The sequence below is a fragment of the Xenopus tropicalis genome, chromosome 6, assembly GCF_000004195.4.
Source record: "Xenopus tropicalis strain Nigerian chromosome 6, UCB_Xtro_10.0, whole genome shotgun sequence".
NCBI classification, from domain to species: Eukaryota; Metazoa; Chordata; class Amphibia; order Anura; family Pipidae; genus Xenopus; species Xenopus tropicalis.
In genome coordinates, this window is record NC_030682.2 from 70,091,367 (window position 1) to 70,105,846 (window position 14,480).

Sequence of the window (14,480 nt, forward strand, 5' to 3'; positions counted from 1 at the left end):
ATTTATATGTCCATTACTGGATGTTGGGCCTAAACTAAACTACATGATTGCTACTGAGGGGGCTAAATCTGTTTCAGAGAAGGTTTAAAATGATGTTGGCTAAATTTACAATACAATAATACAAAATCCAATTAAAGTCTACTAATATTTACATTTTTGAGAAGTTCTAATATTAAATAGTTAAGAAGAAAATCAGCCTGGGGACACTACATTTTAAGAGAATGAAAGGGGTAAAAAAATGTATCGGTTTCAAATAGTACACCACAAATAAAAGCCTTTTTCAACTGTTTTCTAATTTTTAAGTTTTCAATACTTAATTTTTCTCCTTCCCATGTTTCCCAGTAGCAGTAAGTCTGTTTCGTGATTTTCTAGAGTGTTGCAATTTAATATATTTGTTTGTACATTCCTCAGCTGCATCATAATATTTCAGAATTGAGTATGAGTGCTCCCTGAGCTTTACTAAAGATTGTGACAGGCATTCAGTACTTTGGCAACCCATCATACAATATATTTATGAGAGGGTAAAATATAACAAATTAATTCTTGAAATCTATATTTTAAATAAACTGTATAAAAAGTACACCAAAACAGAAATCGTTTGTGTGGTATTTGAAAAAGATATGTTATCAAACTTGATAATCTAGCAGAAGAATATAGTCAAATTAGTTTGCCTTGTTAACTATGGCTAATACAATTTGTTAAGAAAAAATGTTTGTATTCCAATAAAGAAGACCATTATTTAAGCCATAAGGATATATAACACCATAAAGATTCATGTTTTAAATTAGACTGTATTATACAAAATTAATGTGCAACAAATACAACTTTATATTAGGTAAACAAATCTGCTTTTTGTAGCACACTCTAGGATATAAATGGCTACTGCAGCATTAAGGGCGGTATGAACAACTGCCACGTAATTAAGTTTTGAGAAAAAAAAAAACAGAACAAGAACTTTATCCATTTTGGTCCCTTTTATCGCTTTGGTTGAAATACAGAAATATACATCTAAATCACAATGGCTTCAGAATAGATGATATGTCTAAATCTGAGTGGCTTTAATATTGAATATGCAATTATAGATTCAACTGTGAAATATTTTTACTCAGTAATCTGTTTTTTACTCTGTTAGCAATATGACTACAGTAATTACATTTATGAATTTTGTATTATATGACAATTATCACTAAAGCTATATTGGTAAATGTACTCACCAATTTTTATTTTATGCCTGCTGACTATGAGCATCAATCAAGTGGAGGGGTCAAAAAACATTATTATTATTTGATTTGCTTTTAATCAGGTCAATGCTACCTGCTGATTGTTTACTGATTAGACCAGTAGCAAATGTTGCACCTTTAAACTGTTAACTACAAAGATGTTTTATCTTGATTTTTTTGACTGTTGTAATGACATTAGTTGTTTGGTTTTAGATTAAAAAACTCTATATATAAACTGGAAATAAATCTTTAGAGTCTCTTATAGGAGAAGCAAAGTTCTCCCCAATGTGTAGTTCAGTAATGCCAATCTTAGGCACCACGTGTAGCTATTTCTGATTAACTCCCAATGTAGTCATTAGAAGGAACAGCCCCCAACACTGCTTTTTTAAAAAAAAATTAAACTTACGTAGATGAAAAATATGAAAATTAGTGCTTGTATTACTTGACTATAATAAACTGATCTATGAAAATTTTCATTAGGATTCCTAAACTTTGGGGGAAGAAATTGCATACCCTTTAAAATTAGCTTTTAAATGTTTTTTTTTTTTTCTGGAGAAGAACTAAATAGCAATTATCAAGCACTATAAAGTTTAGCATGAGTTCCATAGATCCTCTGTATACTAATTGGTCCTAACTAATTCTCATTTGCTGGGGCTGTGTGTTTAAATAATGTACTTTTAATGTACATTCTCAGTATCATTAAAATGAAATGCCTGAGAGAAGAAACTATTTGAAGGTAATGTAATAAAATGATTTAATGCTACCAGACAGAACTGGAATATTATTATATTACCCCAAATGCTCTGCGCCAAGGGATCATACGAAAGTAAAGGTGGCCGGGCATATTTCAGCTGCTGATTCAAGTCCTTTAGACTGATTCAGCAGCTTATGTGCTGGTGTAAGGGGACCCCAATGGCCCTACCCGACTGACATCTGGCCAAACAGATTGGCTCATTGATGTAGTCTTTGCTACGACTATTTGTATGCCTACATTGTAATTCAATCGTTTGGACCTAAAGCCAGACAATTGCATTAGCATGATATCGCCCAGCTGAAGCGGGCATTTTGGGGGAAAGATTTGCTTGTTTGGCGACCTTGCCAAATGATGGAATCTTACCGTGTACGGCCACCTTAACTCTCACAGAAGTCAGGGGAAATATGACTGAAATGCATATTGCAAAATCTACTTTACTTAAAAACAATTTGTAATGGATTTTAATAATTTGCTAATACAGCTGGAATATTATAAGGATCTAAAGCGGATTTCATTTCATCTTAAGAGATCATATAAAGTTAACAGGTAGATAAGGTCTAACAAAGTACTGGTTACTAAACAAGTGCTAAATTGTTGTGGCAGACCAAGACATGGATCAGATTGGAATTCTTTATTTTTTGGCAAATGGTGACTGCAACTGCACATTTGTTGATATTTCACCCTTCACTTGCGGGGCTGATGGATTTGGTGGCTCACATGGTGAGAAGAAGGCAACTTTTCTACTGATGGATGAGGTTTTTGATGTGCTACTTGGGCTGCCGCTGGGGGAAAATCCTTGTCACCCTGCAGAACAATAAAAACAATTAAAATATAATATATTTTGAACAAAAAAGCATGTTATGCAATCTCCCTTGTTTTTTATTTTTAATTTTTATTTGCACCAGTAAATTACATACACATTAAATATACATGCCATTATATTCATAAATAGGGTTATATACATAAATTAAGTTGGGTCTACACACTCTTTCTTTGACCCTCCTCAATTATCCACATCATATATTATACTTCTAATTACCCTAGACATTAATAATTTACATTCCTTCCCAGAAGCCCCTTCTGTTTTAACTGTAACCCCATATATTTAGATTACATTTGTTAAAGGATTCGTTCCCTCTAGCTCCTTGGACATATACCAAATAGTAAACGTAATTGTGTAGTATTTCTTGTTGTCGTGTAGAGGATAACATATTTTGTCCAAGTGATAAAAAAGTTCCAAACTTGGCGTTCTCTATTAAGAGTAGCTTTCAACCAGTCGATACGAAAAACCAAGATGGCAAAACCAAGTTTATTAAGCACAATTTCTAACAGTGGAGGCTGAGTTGATATCCAACAGTGCAATATGGTCTTTCTACTAACTGCTGAAAATACGTTTGCTAATTTTTTATTTGCCTTTGCAACCTTAAATGTATCTCTGAAAATTGCCCATAAAGAAGTAAGATCTATCTGATTATGTAATGTAAAATTTCAATAGGAGATAACCATTTCTAAAAATTGTTTAATCAGCGGACAAGACCATGAACAATGATACATATCTGCTTTTAGAGCATGACATTATAGACATAGGTCTGACTCAGACCAGCCCACTTTTTTACGTGCAGTTGGTACTCGGATATATTGCCTCTTTTACTTGTTTTGCTTGCAGACAACTTTTGGCACTGAGTCTATATCTGAGCTCACCCGTTGATGTCCTTCAATGAAGACCGAAGGAGAGCATCCAGATGCAGTAAGATGTCAGTTGCATATGTTTTGCGACTCAAGCTGGCCAGATGCTGTTAAAAGTCCTCACTGGGGAGAAATACAGAGTCTATTCTTTGCTCGCTCTGTGTTCTCTAGTACTGAAGAAACTTCTGTATAAGTGTTGGGTCAAGTGCAGCTATGCTAAGTCAGGAAATGTTCTGGCAGTAGAAGCTTTAATATCCTACAATTTCCTAGCATCAAGTTCTAGGAGGTGAGTCTGAATACTGTCTTTGTCCTCGTGGGAGCTGGAGTTCTCTAAAATGCAGCCATTACTAAGGCTGCCACCCAGAAGTCCTCCTTATTTTTTATTTCTTATATTCCACTATTTACTTTACAATCTTTAGAGGCAATGTCCCCAAATATGGCTTAGTTTAGATTTTCTTCTTCATTTCACTCACCACCATAAACTGTATTTAGCCACACACTAAAAATTTCCTATGAAACTGGAGGCACAGACAAATTCTGTAGAATGTCACAAGATATGAATGGCCAAAGCCTTCCTAATGACAGCATACTTGTTTTATATCCCTTCTTACCAGAAGTTTGCATTGTACTCTGCAAGAACTGAGCAAACACCTTTCTTAATCCTCATGGCTAATGTAGGACAGCTCTTTTCTGAAAGGGAGTAGGTGATTCCTAAGAACTATGCCAGGTAGGATTACCTGGCATAATTCTGAGGCAAGTGATAATAATGGGGGATTTTAATTATCCTGATATTGACTGGAGCCATAGTACTGCCAGGACAATAAATGGGAACAAGTTAATAAACTTGCTGCATGACAACTTTATGTCACAGGTTGTTGAGGTTGTTGAGGAGCCAACCAGGAACCATGCTATATTGGATCTAGTGATCTCTAATGGCCCAGAGTGTATAGCAAATGTACAAAGAGTTGAACCCCTGGGTAATAGTGACCATAATGTTATTTCATTTGATGTTTGGTGCAGGAAACAAATTTACACTAGGGCAACAAAGACATTTTAGAAAAGCAAAATTTAGTTCCTTAAGGGCAGCGCTTAAGGGCATAGATTGGGGCATTACGTTTTCTGATAAAAAAACAAGAGCAGAAATGGTTGTCATTTAAAATTATATGAAATCATTACTGTTCTCAATTTATTCCATTAATAAGAAAAAAAAGAAGGGTTAAGAATCACCCTATGTGGCTTAACTCTGAGGTAAAGAAGTTAATAGGGAAAAAAAGGAAAGCTTTTAAGAAATATAAGTCAGAGGGGACAGTAGCTACGTTTAATGAATATAAACACTATAACAAGTGTTGTAAAACGAAATCCGAAAGGCAAAGATAGAAAATGAGGAGCACATTGCGACAGAGGCCAAAACTAATACCAAAAAAGTTTTTTAAGTATATTAATAGTAAAAAGATGCAGGTTCAGTGTGTGGCCCCGTTGAGTTATAGTAACAATATGGTTACAGCAGATACAGAAAAGGCAAATGTGCTAAACCAGTTCTTTTCTTCTGTGTATACAGTAGAGGAGCCAGAGGGCCAAGTCCCACCCAATAGCTGCACTGTTGCCTCAGCTCCAACTACACAGTGGTTGACACAGGATATGGTGCTTAAAGGGTTACACAAGATAAATGTAAAAAAGCACTTGGGCCAGATGGAATACACCCTCGGGTACTGAGAGAGCTAGGGTTACTTTTACAGTGGCCTTTGTTTCTGATATTCTCAGATTCGCTTTCATCAGGTATGGTACCTAGGGATCTGTGGTAGGGAAGTTATTTGAAGGCTTGTTAAGGGACCACATACAAAATTATGTACTGGAGAATGCCATTATGAGCAGTAATCAGCATGGCTTTATGAAGGACAGGTCACGTCAGACCAATTTAATTGCTTTTTATGATGAGGTGAGTAAGAAGCTGGACAGTGGGGATGCAGTAGATATCATCTATTTGAATTTTGCCAAAGTATTTGATACCGTTCCCCACAAACAACTGCTTTCTAAACAAAGGTCTATTGGTCTTAGTGAAGTCGGGTACAGCGGGTGGTTGTTAATGGTACATTCTCTACTTGGATTAAGGTTCTCAGTGGGGTCCCTTAGGGTTCTGTACTGGGTCCACTTTTGTTTAACTTGTTCATAAATGACTTAGGGAAGGGTATTATAAGCAATGTATCAGTGTTTGCAGATGACACAAAACTCTGCAGACCAGTCAGTTCTATCCAGGATGTGGCATCCTTGCAGCAGGATCTTGACCAACTGGCAATCTGGGCGGCTAAGTGGCAGATGAGATTTAATGTGGATAAATGTAAGGTCATGCACCTGGGATGTAAAAATATGCAAGCCACTTATACCCTTAATGGGACTGCACTAGGCAAATCAATAATGTAGGAGAAGGACCTAGGAGTCCTTGTAGATAATAAACTTGGCTGTAGCAAGCAATGCCAGGCAGCAGCTGCAAGGGCAAACAAGGTTTTGAGCTGTATTAAAAGGGGTATAGATTCACGGGAGAAGGGTATTATTCTTCCACTTTACAGAGCGCTGGTAAGGCCCCATCTAGAATATGCTGTTCAGTTTTGGTCTCCAGAGCTCAAACGGGACATTATTGAATTAGAGAGGGTCCAGAGAAGGGCAACTAAGCTGGTAAAGGGTAAGGAAAGTCTCAGTTATGAAGAAAGACTGGCCAAGTTGGGTCTGTTTACACTGGAGAAGAGGCGCTTAAGAGGTGACATGATAACTATGTATAAATATATAACGGGATCATATAATAACCTCTCTAATGTTTTATTTACCAGTAGGTCCTTCCAACGGACACGAGGGCACCCACTCCGTTTAGAAGAAGGGATGTTCCATTTAAATATGCGGAAAGGTTTTTTTTTTACTGTGAGAGCTGTGAAGTTGTGGAATTCCCTCCCTGAATCAGTCGTTACATACAGGATCGGCCATCGTACGGCCCCTTTAACTGCCAACAACATAGCTTCTACAGGCTTGCTTAAAAGGCTATACGTGGCAAGAATGCAGGATCTACGTTTTTTACTGGATGCGCTTGTTCCCTGCACTTGCGACTAAAGCCGATCGTGCAGGGGCCCTGTCCACAAGTCAAACCCCTAGGCAATGAGCATACCTGCTTTCAATTTCCACTCTCTGCCATGATGGTCCCCACAATGTCCCCAAACAGAAACAACGTGAGGGTATTTAAATGCAAAAACTTTTTGTGAAGTGATCACTGTTGCCTGCAACTGACATTGAGCATTGTTTCCCTGTGTACCTGACCGTTGCCTAATTTCTGATCCAGTTTTTCCTTCTGCCTGGACTGACCCACTTGCCTGCCAATTCTATTTTGATGACTGGTTTTCCTACGGCACTCCTGCCACATCTCCACAGGTGTCAGGCCTGTTTCTACCCTCAGCGACTGTTCTAATCTGTGGGAGGTGTACGGAGACAACTGTGATAGAATCACTTCTCCAAGATATGGAATTATCCGGGGGTGCTTCGCCTATTGAACAACTGACCCAGAAGCTGCCTGCTCTGACCCAAGCTGTCCAAGACCTCCAGGGAGGGTATCAATAGGTACAAGCCCAGCTTCAGGCCTTGACCGCTGCAGGTGGTCCTCCTGCTCCTGCCGCTGCAGTTCCTGACCTCTCCTTCAATTGCTGCATCCATTCCAGGTACCACTTCCTGAGCATTTCGCTGAAGACAGAAGCAAGTTTAGAGCTTTCATCAATAGCTGCAAATTGGATTTCCTGTTGCAGCCCGGTACTTACTCCACTGAGCAGGCCAAAGTGGGGTTTGTGATTTCTCTCCTTCTCGGGGAACCACAGTCCTGGGCTCACCGCCTCCTGGAGCAACAAAGTCCTCTTCTTGGTGATTTCCAGTCCTTCCAGTCTGCTATGGCAAATTTATACGATGATACCAAGAGGACCAAAACCACTGAGGCTGCCTTAAGAAATCTACAGCAGAACAAGAGACTTGTTTTCCTCCTCGTATCTCCACAGTCAGCCTCATTTCTTGTGACTCTCGACTCATTCCTACACCATACCACAATTTCATTGATGTTTTTGATAAGAAAGGTGCTAATAGGTCAATTTATGATTGACCTCCTGCCAGATTCTTCTGTCCCCTTTGGGAGAATTTATCCTCTGTCCGAGCCAGAGATTGAGATTTTTTTAAGGATTATATCGATGACAATCTGCCTAAGGGGTTCATATGTCCTTCCGCTTCCCCTGCCGGAGCGGGGATTTTCTTTGTTGAGAAGAATAATGGTTCTCTACATCCATGCATTGACTACCGGGACTTAAATAAAATCCCTGTTAAGAACAGGTACCTGTTTCCACTTGCACCAGAACTATTCCAGAGACTTTGTTCAGTCCAAGTCTTTTCTAAATTAGCCTTCGTGGGGCTTATAATCTAGTACGTATTCACAAAGGAGATGAATGGAAGACATTGTTCTGCACCGGCTACAGCATTTTGAATATACAGTAATGCCTTTTGGACTTTGTAACGCTCCTGCCATGTTTCAGCATTTTGTTAATTACATTTTCCGTGATTTTCTTGATCTCTTTGTCATCATATATCTGGATGATATTCTTCTATCGAGGGACATCGGGTGCATATGAGGAAGGTCTTCTCCAGGCTTTATGCCAAACTTGAAAAGTGTGAGTTTGAGAGATCCTCCATTGAGTTTCTGGGCTTTGTGATTTCTACTGGGGGTGTGGCTATGGATTCACGCAAGATTGCTGCTGTCCTGGACTGGCCTACCCCTAGTAATCGTAAGGCTGTTCAACAATTTATCGGGTTTGCAAACTTCTACCATAAATTTATTGAACACTTTACTGAGATAATCTCCCCCATTACTGACTTCACTAGTTCCCTTAAATGATTCTATTGGTCTCCTGAAGCACAGTCCGCCTGACAAATTAAAGAGAAGATTTACTACCGCACCCATTCTTAGGCATCTGGAGCCATATCTCTTTTTCACCCTGGAAGTAGATGCTTCTTCCAAGAAGTTGTGAAGGGCAGGAATCCTTTTACCATAATGGGCAAGTCAATGCCGTGGCGTTTAAGTTGAAACTGCCCAGATATCTTCGGATCCATCCAGTCCGAATCCATTTGTTGTTCAGGGGACAGAAGAATTCGAAGTTTAGACTATCCTTGACTTCAGAATCTCGTGGGGTCATTAACAGTATCTGGTGCAGCGGAAGAACTTTCCTCCTGAGGACAATACTTGGAAACTAGCTTCTAATGTTCATGCTCCCCGGTAGGTAAGGAGGTTTACTAACAAACCTACTTCTAAGAGTAGCCTAGTGACAGACATCCAATCAAAATGGTTCCATTGAGCTTGTTCAGTTAGGTGTTGGCTGAAACTGACAGGTGTAAGAAAGTATGATACAGTTACAATGGTTATTTTTTGAATAAACCCGCTGGGGCTAAGCCCCTCTTGCATTACACTCGTGCTGGTCAACTATTTCTGCTGTCCAGTCACAATGGTACCATGATTCTCATTAATGTAGGTGTTAATATTTCAAAATACATGACTGGAAGTGTGAACTGTTGTTAAACCGCCAGGGTGAGGATGTCAAAATGGCATTGTATGTTGTTGCAGGCCTCCACTGTTCAGGGATGGTTTTTCTAGGCTGGCAAAGATGGCTTCTTTCACACCTCTTTCAAACCATCTGTCCTCTCTGTCCAAAATAAGCACATTACTGTCCTTTTTCCTTGAGATGTAGAGTCTTGTCCTGAGGAGTTAGCCCTCCTATGTTGGGCCACAAAGAGATTGTTTTGTCTCCCCAATGTCAGAGCACTCTTCACTAAACTGGACAGCACAGACCACATTACTTTTTATGTGCATTGGTGTAGGGTCTTTAGGGTGCACCAACTTCTGTCTCAGAGTGTTGCTGGGTTTGAAAAACACAGGAAAGCGATGTTTGTTGATAATTTGCTTGTTCTTGCTATTCTTGATTGTAGTTACTGAATTTTCAGTTCTGTGTTGCTCTATTAATTTTTTCTTGCTTTTATTATTGTTATTTATTGCCTTTTCAGTGAATGTTATTGCATTTTTGCTGTGTGTAATTTACTGGCTTTTGCTTGTTCTTGCTTGTTTGCGATTGTTCTTGATCTTGATTGTTCTTGATTGTATTTATTTAATTTTTCAGTTCTGTGTTGCTCTTTTGATAGCTTTATTTCACTAGTGGTCAGGTATTCTGGACTTGAATCACAAAGTATAATCACTAATGTTTTATTGCATTTTCAGTGATTTTATTGAGTTGGTTGTTAAGGTGTGTTGCTGTTCATTATGTTCACTGCAAAACATAGCATGGCTAGTGATCAAGTATTTGGACCACTAATGGCTGTGCCTGATCACTTGTTATTTGACAGTATTTTTGTGGTTTTAGTGCTTTTATTTCATTTTTGGTTTTCTATTGCTGTTGATTACTTATTTGTACCCATAAAATTAACATTGCATAGTGTGATCAGATTCTAAATACAAATCACTAAATAATCACTGATCAGTTGGTTTTAGATTTAAGTTGTTGACTGAATGGTATTTTATTTGGTATTGATTGTAGGTTCATAGAATATTGATTTGCCAGATTTCTTTATACTATCTTCAGTTTGTATGTCACTACTGATTATTTTCTTTACTTGCCACTGATTGTGAGCTCTTTGGACTAAGGTATATATTAGCTGTTTATATTTTGCTGGCAAAATGACTAGGAGGTTATATTCAGTTGAAGAGACTGCTGCACATTGATTCACATTGCCACAGATGAGTTTAGTGACTCTGAGTGCCCTGTGGATCAGAGAGTCATCATCTGAGGAGTCATGGGGTAGCAGTAGCACTGTCAGTGCCCTCGAGGTGCCCATGGAGGTAGAGGAGGGTGTGCAAAATGAGGAAGAGGGCGATAGGGCTGATGCTGCAGCTGGAGGAAAGCATGCATGGGGCCGTCTTGTAATTTTTCCCTTGAGATTCCCTATTTACTGCAGTGTGGAAACCAGGAATTTTGAGCCATTTGATTTTTTTCAGTTCCAGTATTGATGGAGGCCATACTACAGGATATGGTCCTCTATGCCAATTAGTATGCCGAGTGCTATCTTACCTGCCAAGGTATCTGGTCAACAAAAAATTGAATTGTAGAAAATGTATGCCCTGAGAAATAATGAACTCCTTGCCATCAAATATTTTGACACAGAAAAAAAAAATGGGTGGCGTTAACAGTACTGATTAACTCCAACATTATTATAATGCCACCCAAAAAACTAAGCCCTTGTACAAGAAAGTTGGCATATACATGATTCAAATTGCCCTCCAAAATTCATATGTTGTATATAAGGCAGCAATAGCAGGCCCCAAGTTATCCTATTATATATAGCAGCAGCAGCAGATACTCTCTGCCCTGTTTGGTGGTGTAGAGTAGACTGTGCCTGAGATGCCCCCTAGTGACAATGTGGCCTGATTGGGAAGCACTTTATAGATATGCTTCCACCCACACCTGACAAACAGTTTGTCAGAATGCTTGAGTGGGGCTATAAGACCAGACACACTGTACTATTGCCCTAAGTGCCCTCACAACCCCGGCATATGTTTCAAACAATGTTTTGAAATATTCCTCAGTACTCAGTTGCACTATTTAAATGGTTATAAATTGTTGTGCACTGGTTGGATTTATAATAAGCATTGTAAACCCACTTTGTGCAAATTTTATTTAGTATCCTTACAGTTTATGTCATCAGGTCTCTAATAGAATTGTATGTTGTGGTTGGTTTTTCTTTACCTATTATGTTGATTAGGTTATGAATAGCACTGGGGTGTAGCCAATTAAGGTGTTAGATGGCATACTGGGCACCTAACAATTGTGGTGAGTGATGATTATGATGATTCAACTTGCCAGTTGAATCTCTCCTGCTGATGCCACACATTTTTTTTACCGACATCTCATAAGCTCCCCTTTGAGTGCAACATGATGCTGAGGCTATCTGTATTTCTGGGCAACATTTCAGATTTTACTAGTTTATTAGGTCTCCCTGGAATAGTTTTTAGTATGGGCTTCAGCTTTTTGTGATTTCTGCACATTCAGGTTTTTGCAGCTGTGCAAATAAAGTTATGGTATGCTGGTAGATGGGGTCAGTTTGCATTCCCATACATACACTTTATAGCAGTCCTTCTCTTCATTATGGATTGTAGTTAGTATTTTGCTGAAGGCATAGCCATGATGGTTGGAGAGAAAAGGGGGGGCAACTCAATAGCTCAGCTTTCAGTGCAGATAAGAGGCTCTCTTTATTTCTGGGCAATACATATTTTCTTTTTAGTGTAGGCATTCAGCTATTTGCAGAACTGTGGTTGGCATACCTATGGTTTTTGTTTATGCCACAAATTCTTTTTTTTTTTGGTATGAATATTTGGTGGCAAATATTTTTTCTATAAATGTGCAGATTTTCTATTTGGTGTCATAAAAGTAACCCCCACCCCCCAAACTTCTACAGAGAACTGGGTCCACATAGTAGCATAGTAACTTAGGTTGAAAAAAGACGTATGTCCATCACGTTCAACCATAATGCCTATGTATAACCTGCCTAACTTCTACTTGATGCAGAGGAAAGAAAGGATGGCATTACTGAATAGTTGCAGGTGTCCACTTTCAAGGAATATATAGTTTGTGGGGGTATTTTACAGGTAAGGGGGTGTTTAGACTAAAAATCTGGAAGGTGTGCAGCTTTAGAGCGCAGCCCCAAATTTAGCTATTTCCCCGGTTTTAGGGTGTTTGGTGGGTGTGTCTTTAGGTGCACCCATATATGTGAGGTATCATTTTGTTCAGGAAAAGTTGCAGATTGATATTTAGCAGGCTTTTTCGCAATTTTTGGGAAAAATCTAACTTTGGATCCTTTTTTTCATTTATTTCAGGCCAAACTGCAAACTTCTATGGAGAAGTAAGAAATGCTACATTAACATAGAGATGCCCTTATCTGTTTTTTGTCAATGTAAATCTGTATTTGTATCCCACAAGAAAAATGGGATACCAATACATATTTTGTATTGTTGGATTCAGAAGGAGCAGGGCTTTTACAAACAGTCAAATGTTTGTAAGTAAATACAACCTTTCTTGAAAAAACAAAAATATAAACTTTTTGACATATTTCACTCAAAATTATTGTACAAAAAAAAAAGTACAAAATGTGTTACAATGTTCATGCCCAATTCGTTTAAAAAAAAAACAACATATAATTTGCCTTATTTCATGCAGGTTTCCTTATCAAGAAAACCTAAGCAATTATAATGAGTCAAAAATGTCTAAAAATGGCTTGGCACTAGATGTTCACTTTAAGGACAAATCATCTGTGAAAGAGTTAAAGTACAAATGACAATAACAGGGCTAAATGTGAGACAGTGACACCTTCATAGAAACTAGGGGAAATTCAAAAGAAAATGCATGTTTCCATTAGTCAAACCCAAAGTAAAAAATAAAAATATAGTAGCCCATTAATAAAGAAGTATCGCAAATAATTTAGCTGCAAAAATCAATAACTGAAGGCTGATATAAAGTCTTACCCTTGCAACAGCTCCCGAAATAATCAAAGTTGGTTTAGGTTGCCTGAAAAATAAATAAATAAATAAATAAATGAACAAGAAAACACAAATTCACTAGTAGGTGGTGTTAATATTTTAGGCAACCCTCAGAGAATCCAATCACTACATTGTTTTCTCCAGGCCAGTGCTTTATTTTGTAAAAAAATTTTTAACTGGCCCAGGGAACTTTCTATCACAGCACCAAACCCCATCTTAACTGCTTTTTCTAGTCAACCTTTAGATGGGGCCTATTTATCAAAATTCATATCTGTACACTTTTTATTGAATAACCTTGGGATTATTAAAACTGTCAACGTTACCTTATGTATTACAAAATGTGATTAAAAAATTAGATCAGATGATATTGTAAAAATACCTTGAATTTGTAATTTGAGTGTCATTTTTATGGGAAGAATTTGATAAAATATTTATAAATTTGCCTATGACAGCTCCCATTCACTTTTACATAACATTTCAAGTTTTAGAAGCCAAAGTTTTACAATAGAATTTTTCACATAACAAATATTGAAAAATTAAATTTTTAAACCATTTGAATAACTAAAATAAATAAACAGTGATAAGCAAATTTGTCCTGTTTCGCTTTGCTGCAAAAGTCACACAATGTGGGTGCCATGCATTTTTTTTTTGACGCGTGCCTATTTTGACTCAAGCACACCCTTTATTTCGCGACTGCGTTTTTTTTATGCACTCAAGAATTTTCGCTGCAAAATTTCACTGAAGCTTCTTGAAACAATTTGCCAATAGCAAAATTCGCTGTGAATCCATAAGCTCATTACTACCAATAAATAACTACCCCCCTTAGACTTTTACTTTTTTACTTTTACTAGAGATTTTACTTTACTCTGCTAGTCTGCACTAAGAAAAGTGAGGCAGGAAAAAAGGAAGAAAAATACTGAAAACACTTAAAGATAAATACTGAAAGATGTTGATCTGGAAATGATATACTAGTGTGATAATACATTTTGTACCAATAGTGACACATTCTTGTGTCTGAGAAAAAAAAGGCATCACTATATTGCTCTGCCTGCAGCATTGAAACACCTTTAATTTCTCAGTCTTAGGGGGCATTGTAATAATTGGAAAAAATATTCACAGTTTGCGTGAGAAATTTTTCTTTTGCACAAATTTAATATAGCTTTTGGGAACCTGGAACCTGCCAGTAGAACAAAGATTGGAAAATGTATAGTTTTCACCAGTGTGTAGTGTATGT

General features: G+C 37.8%; 1 protein-coding gene across 1 annotated transcript in view; it reads right to left on the reverse strand.

Annotated features, from left to right (window-relative positions):
- Window positions 1-959: 959 nt before the first annotated feature.
- dap (death-associated protein) overlaps window positions 960-14,480 on the reverse strand; it is a 45,870-nt gene continuing 32,349 nt past the window's right edge. The window contains exons 3-4 of the mRNA NM_001017164.2: window positions 13,232-13,274; window positions 960-2,778 (exon numbers count right to left, since the gene is read on the reverse strand). Coding sequence (NP_001017164.1) covers window positions 2,659-2,778; window positions 13,232-13,274 — 163 coding nt within the window. The 3' untranslated portion in view covers window positions 960-2,658. The remainder of the gene's footprint in view (window positions 2,779-13,231; window positions 13,275-14,480) is intronic.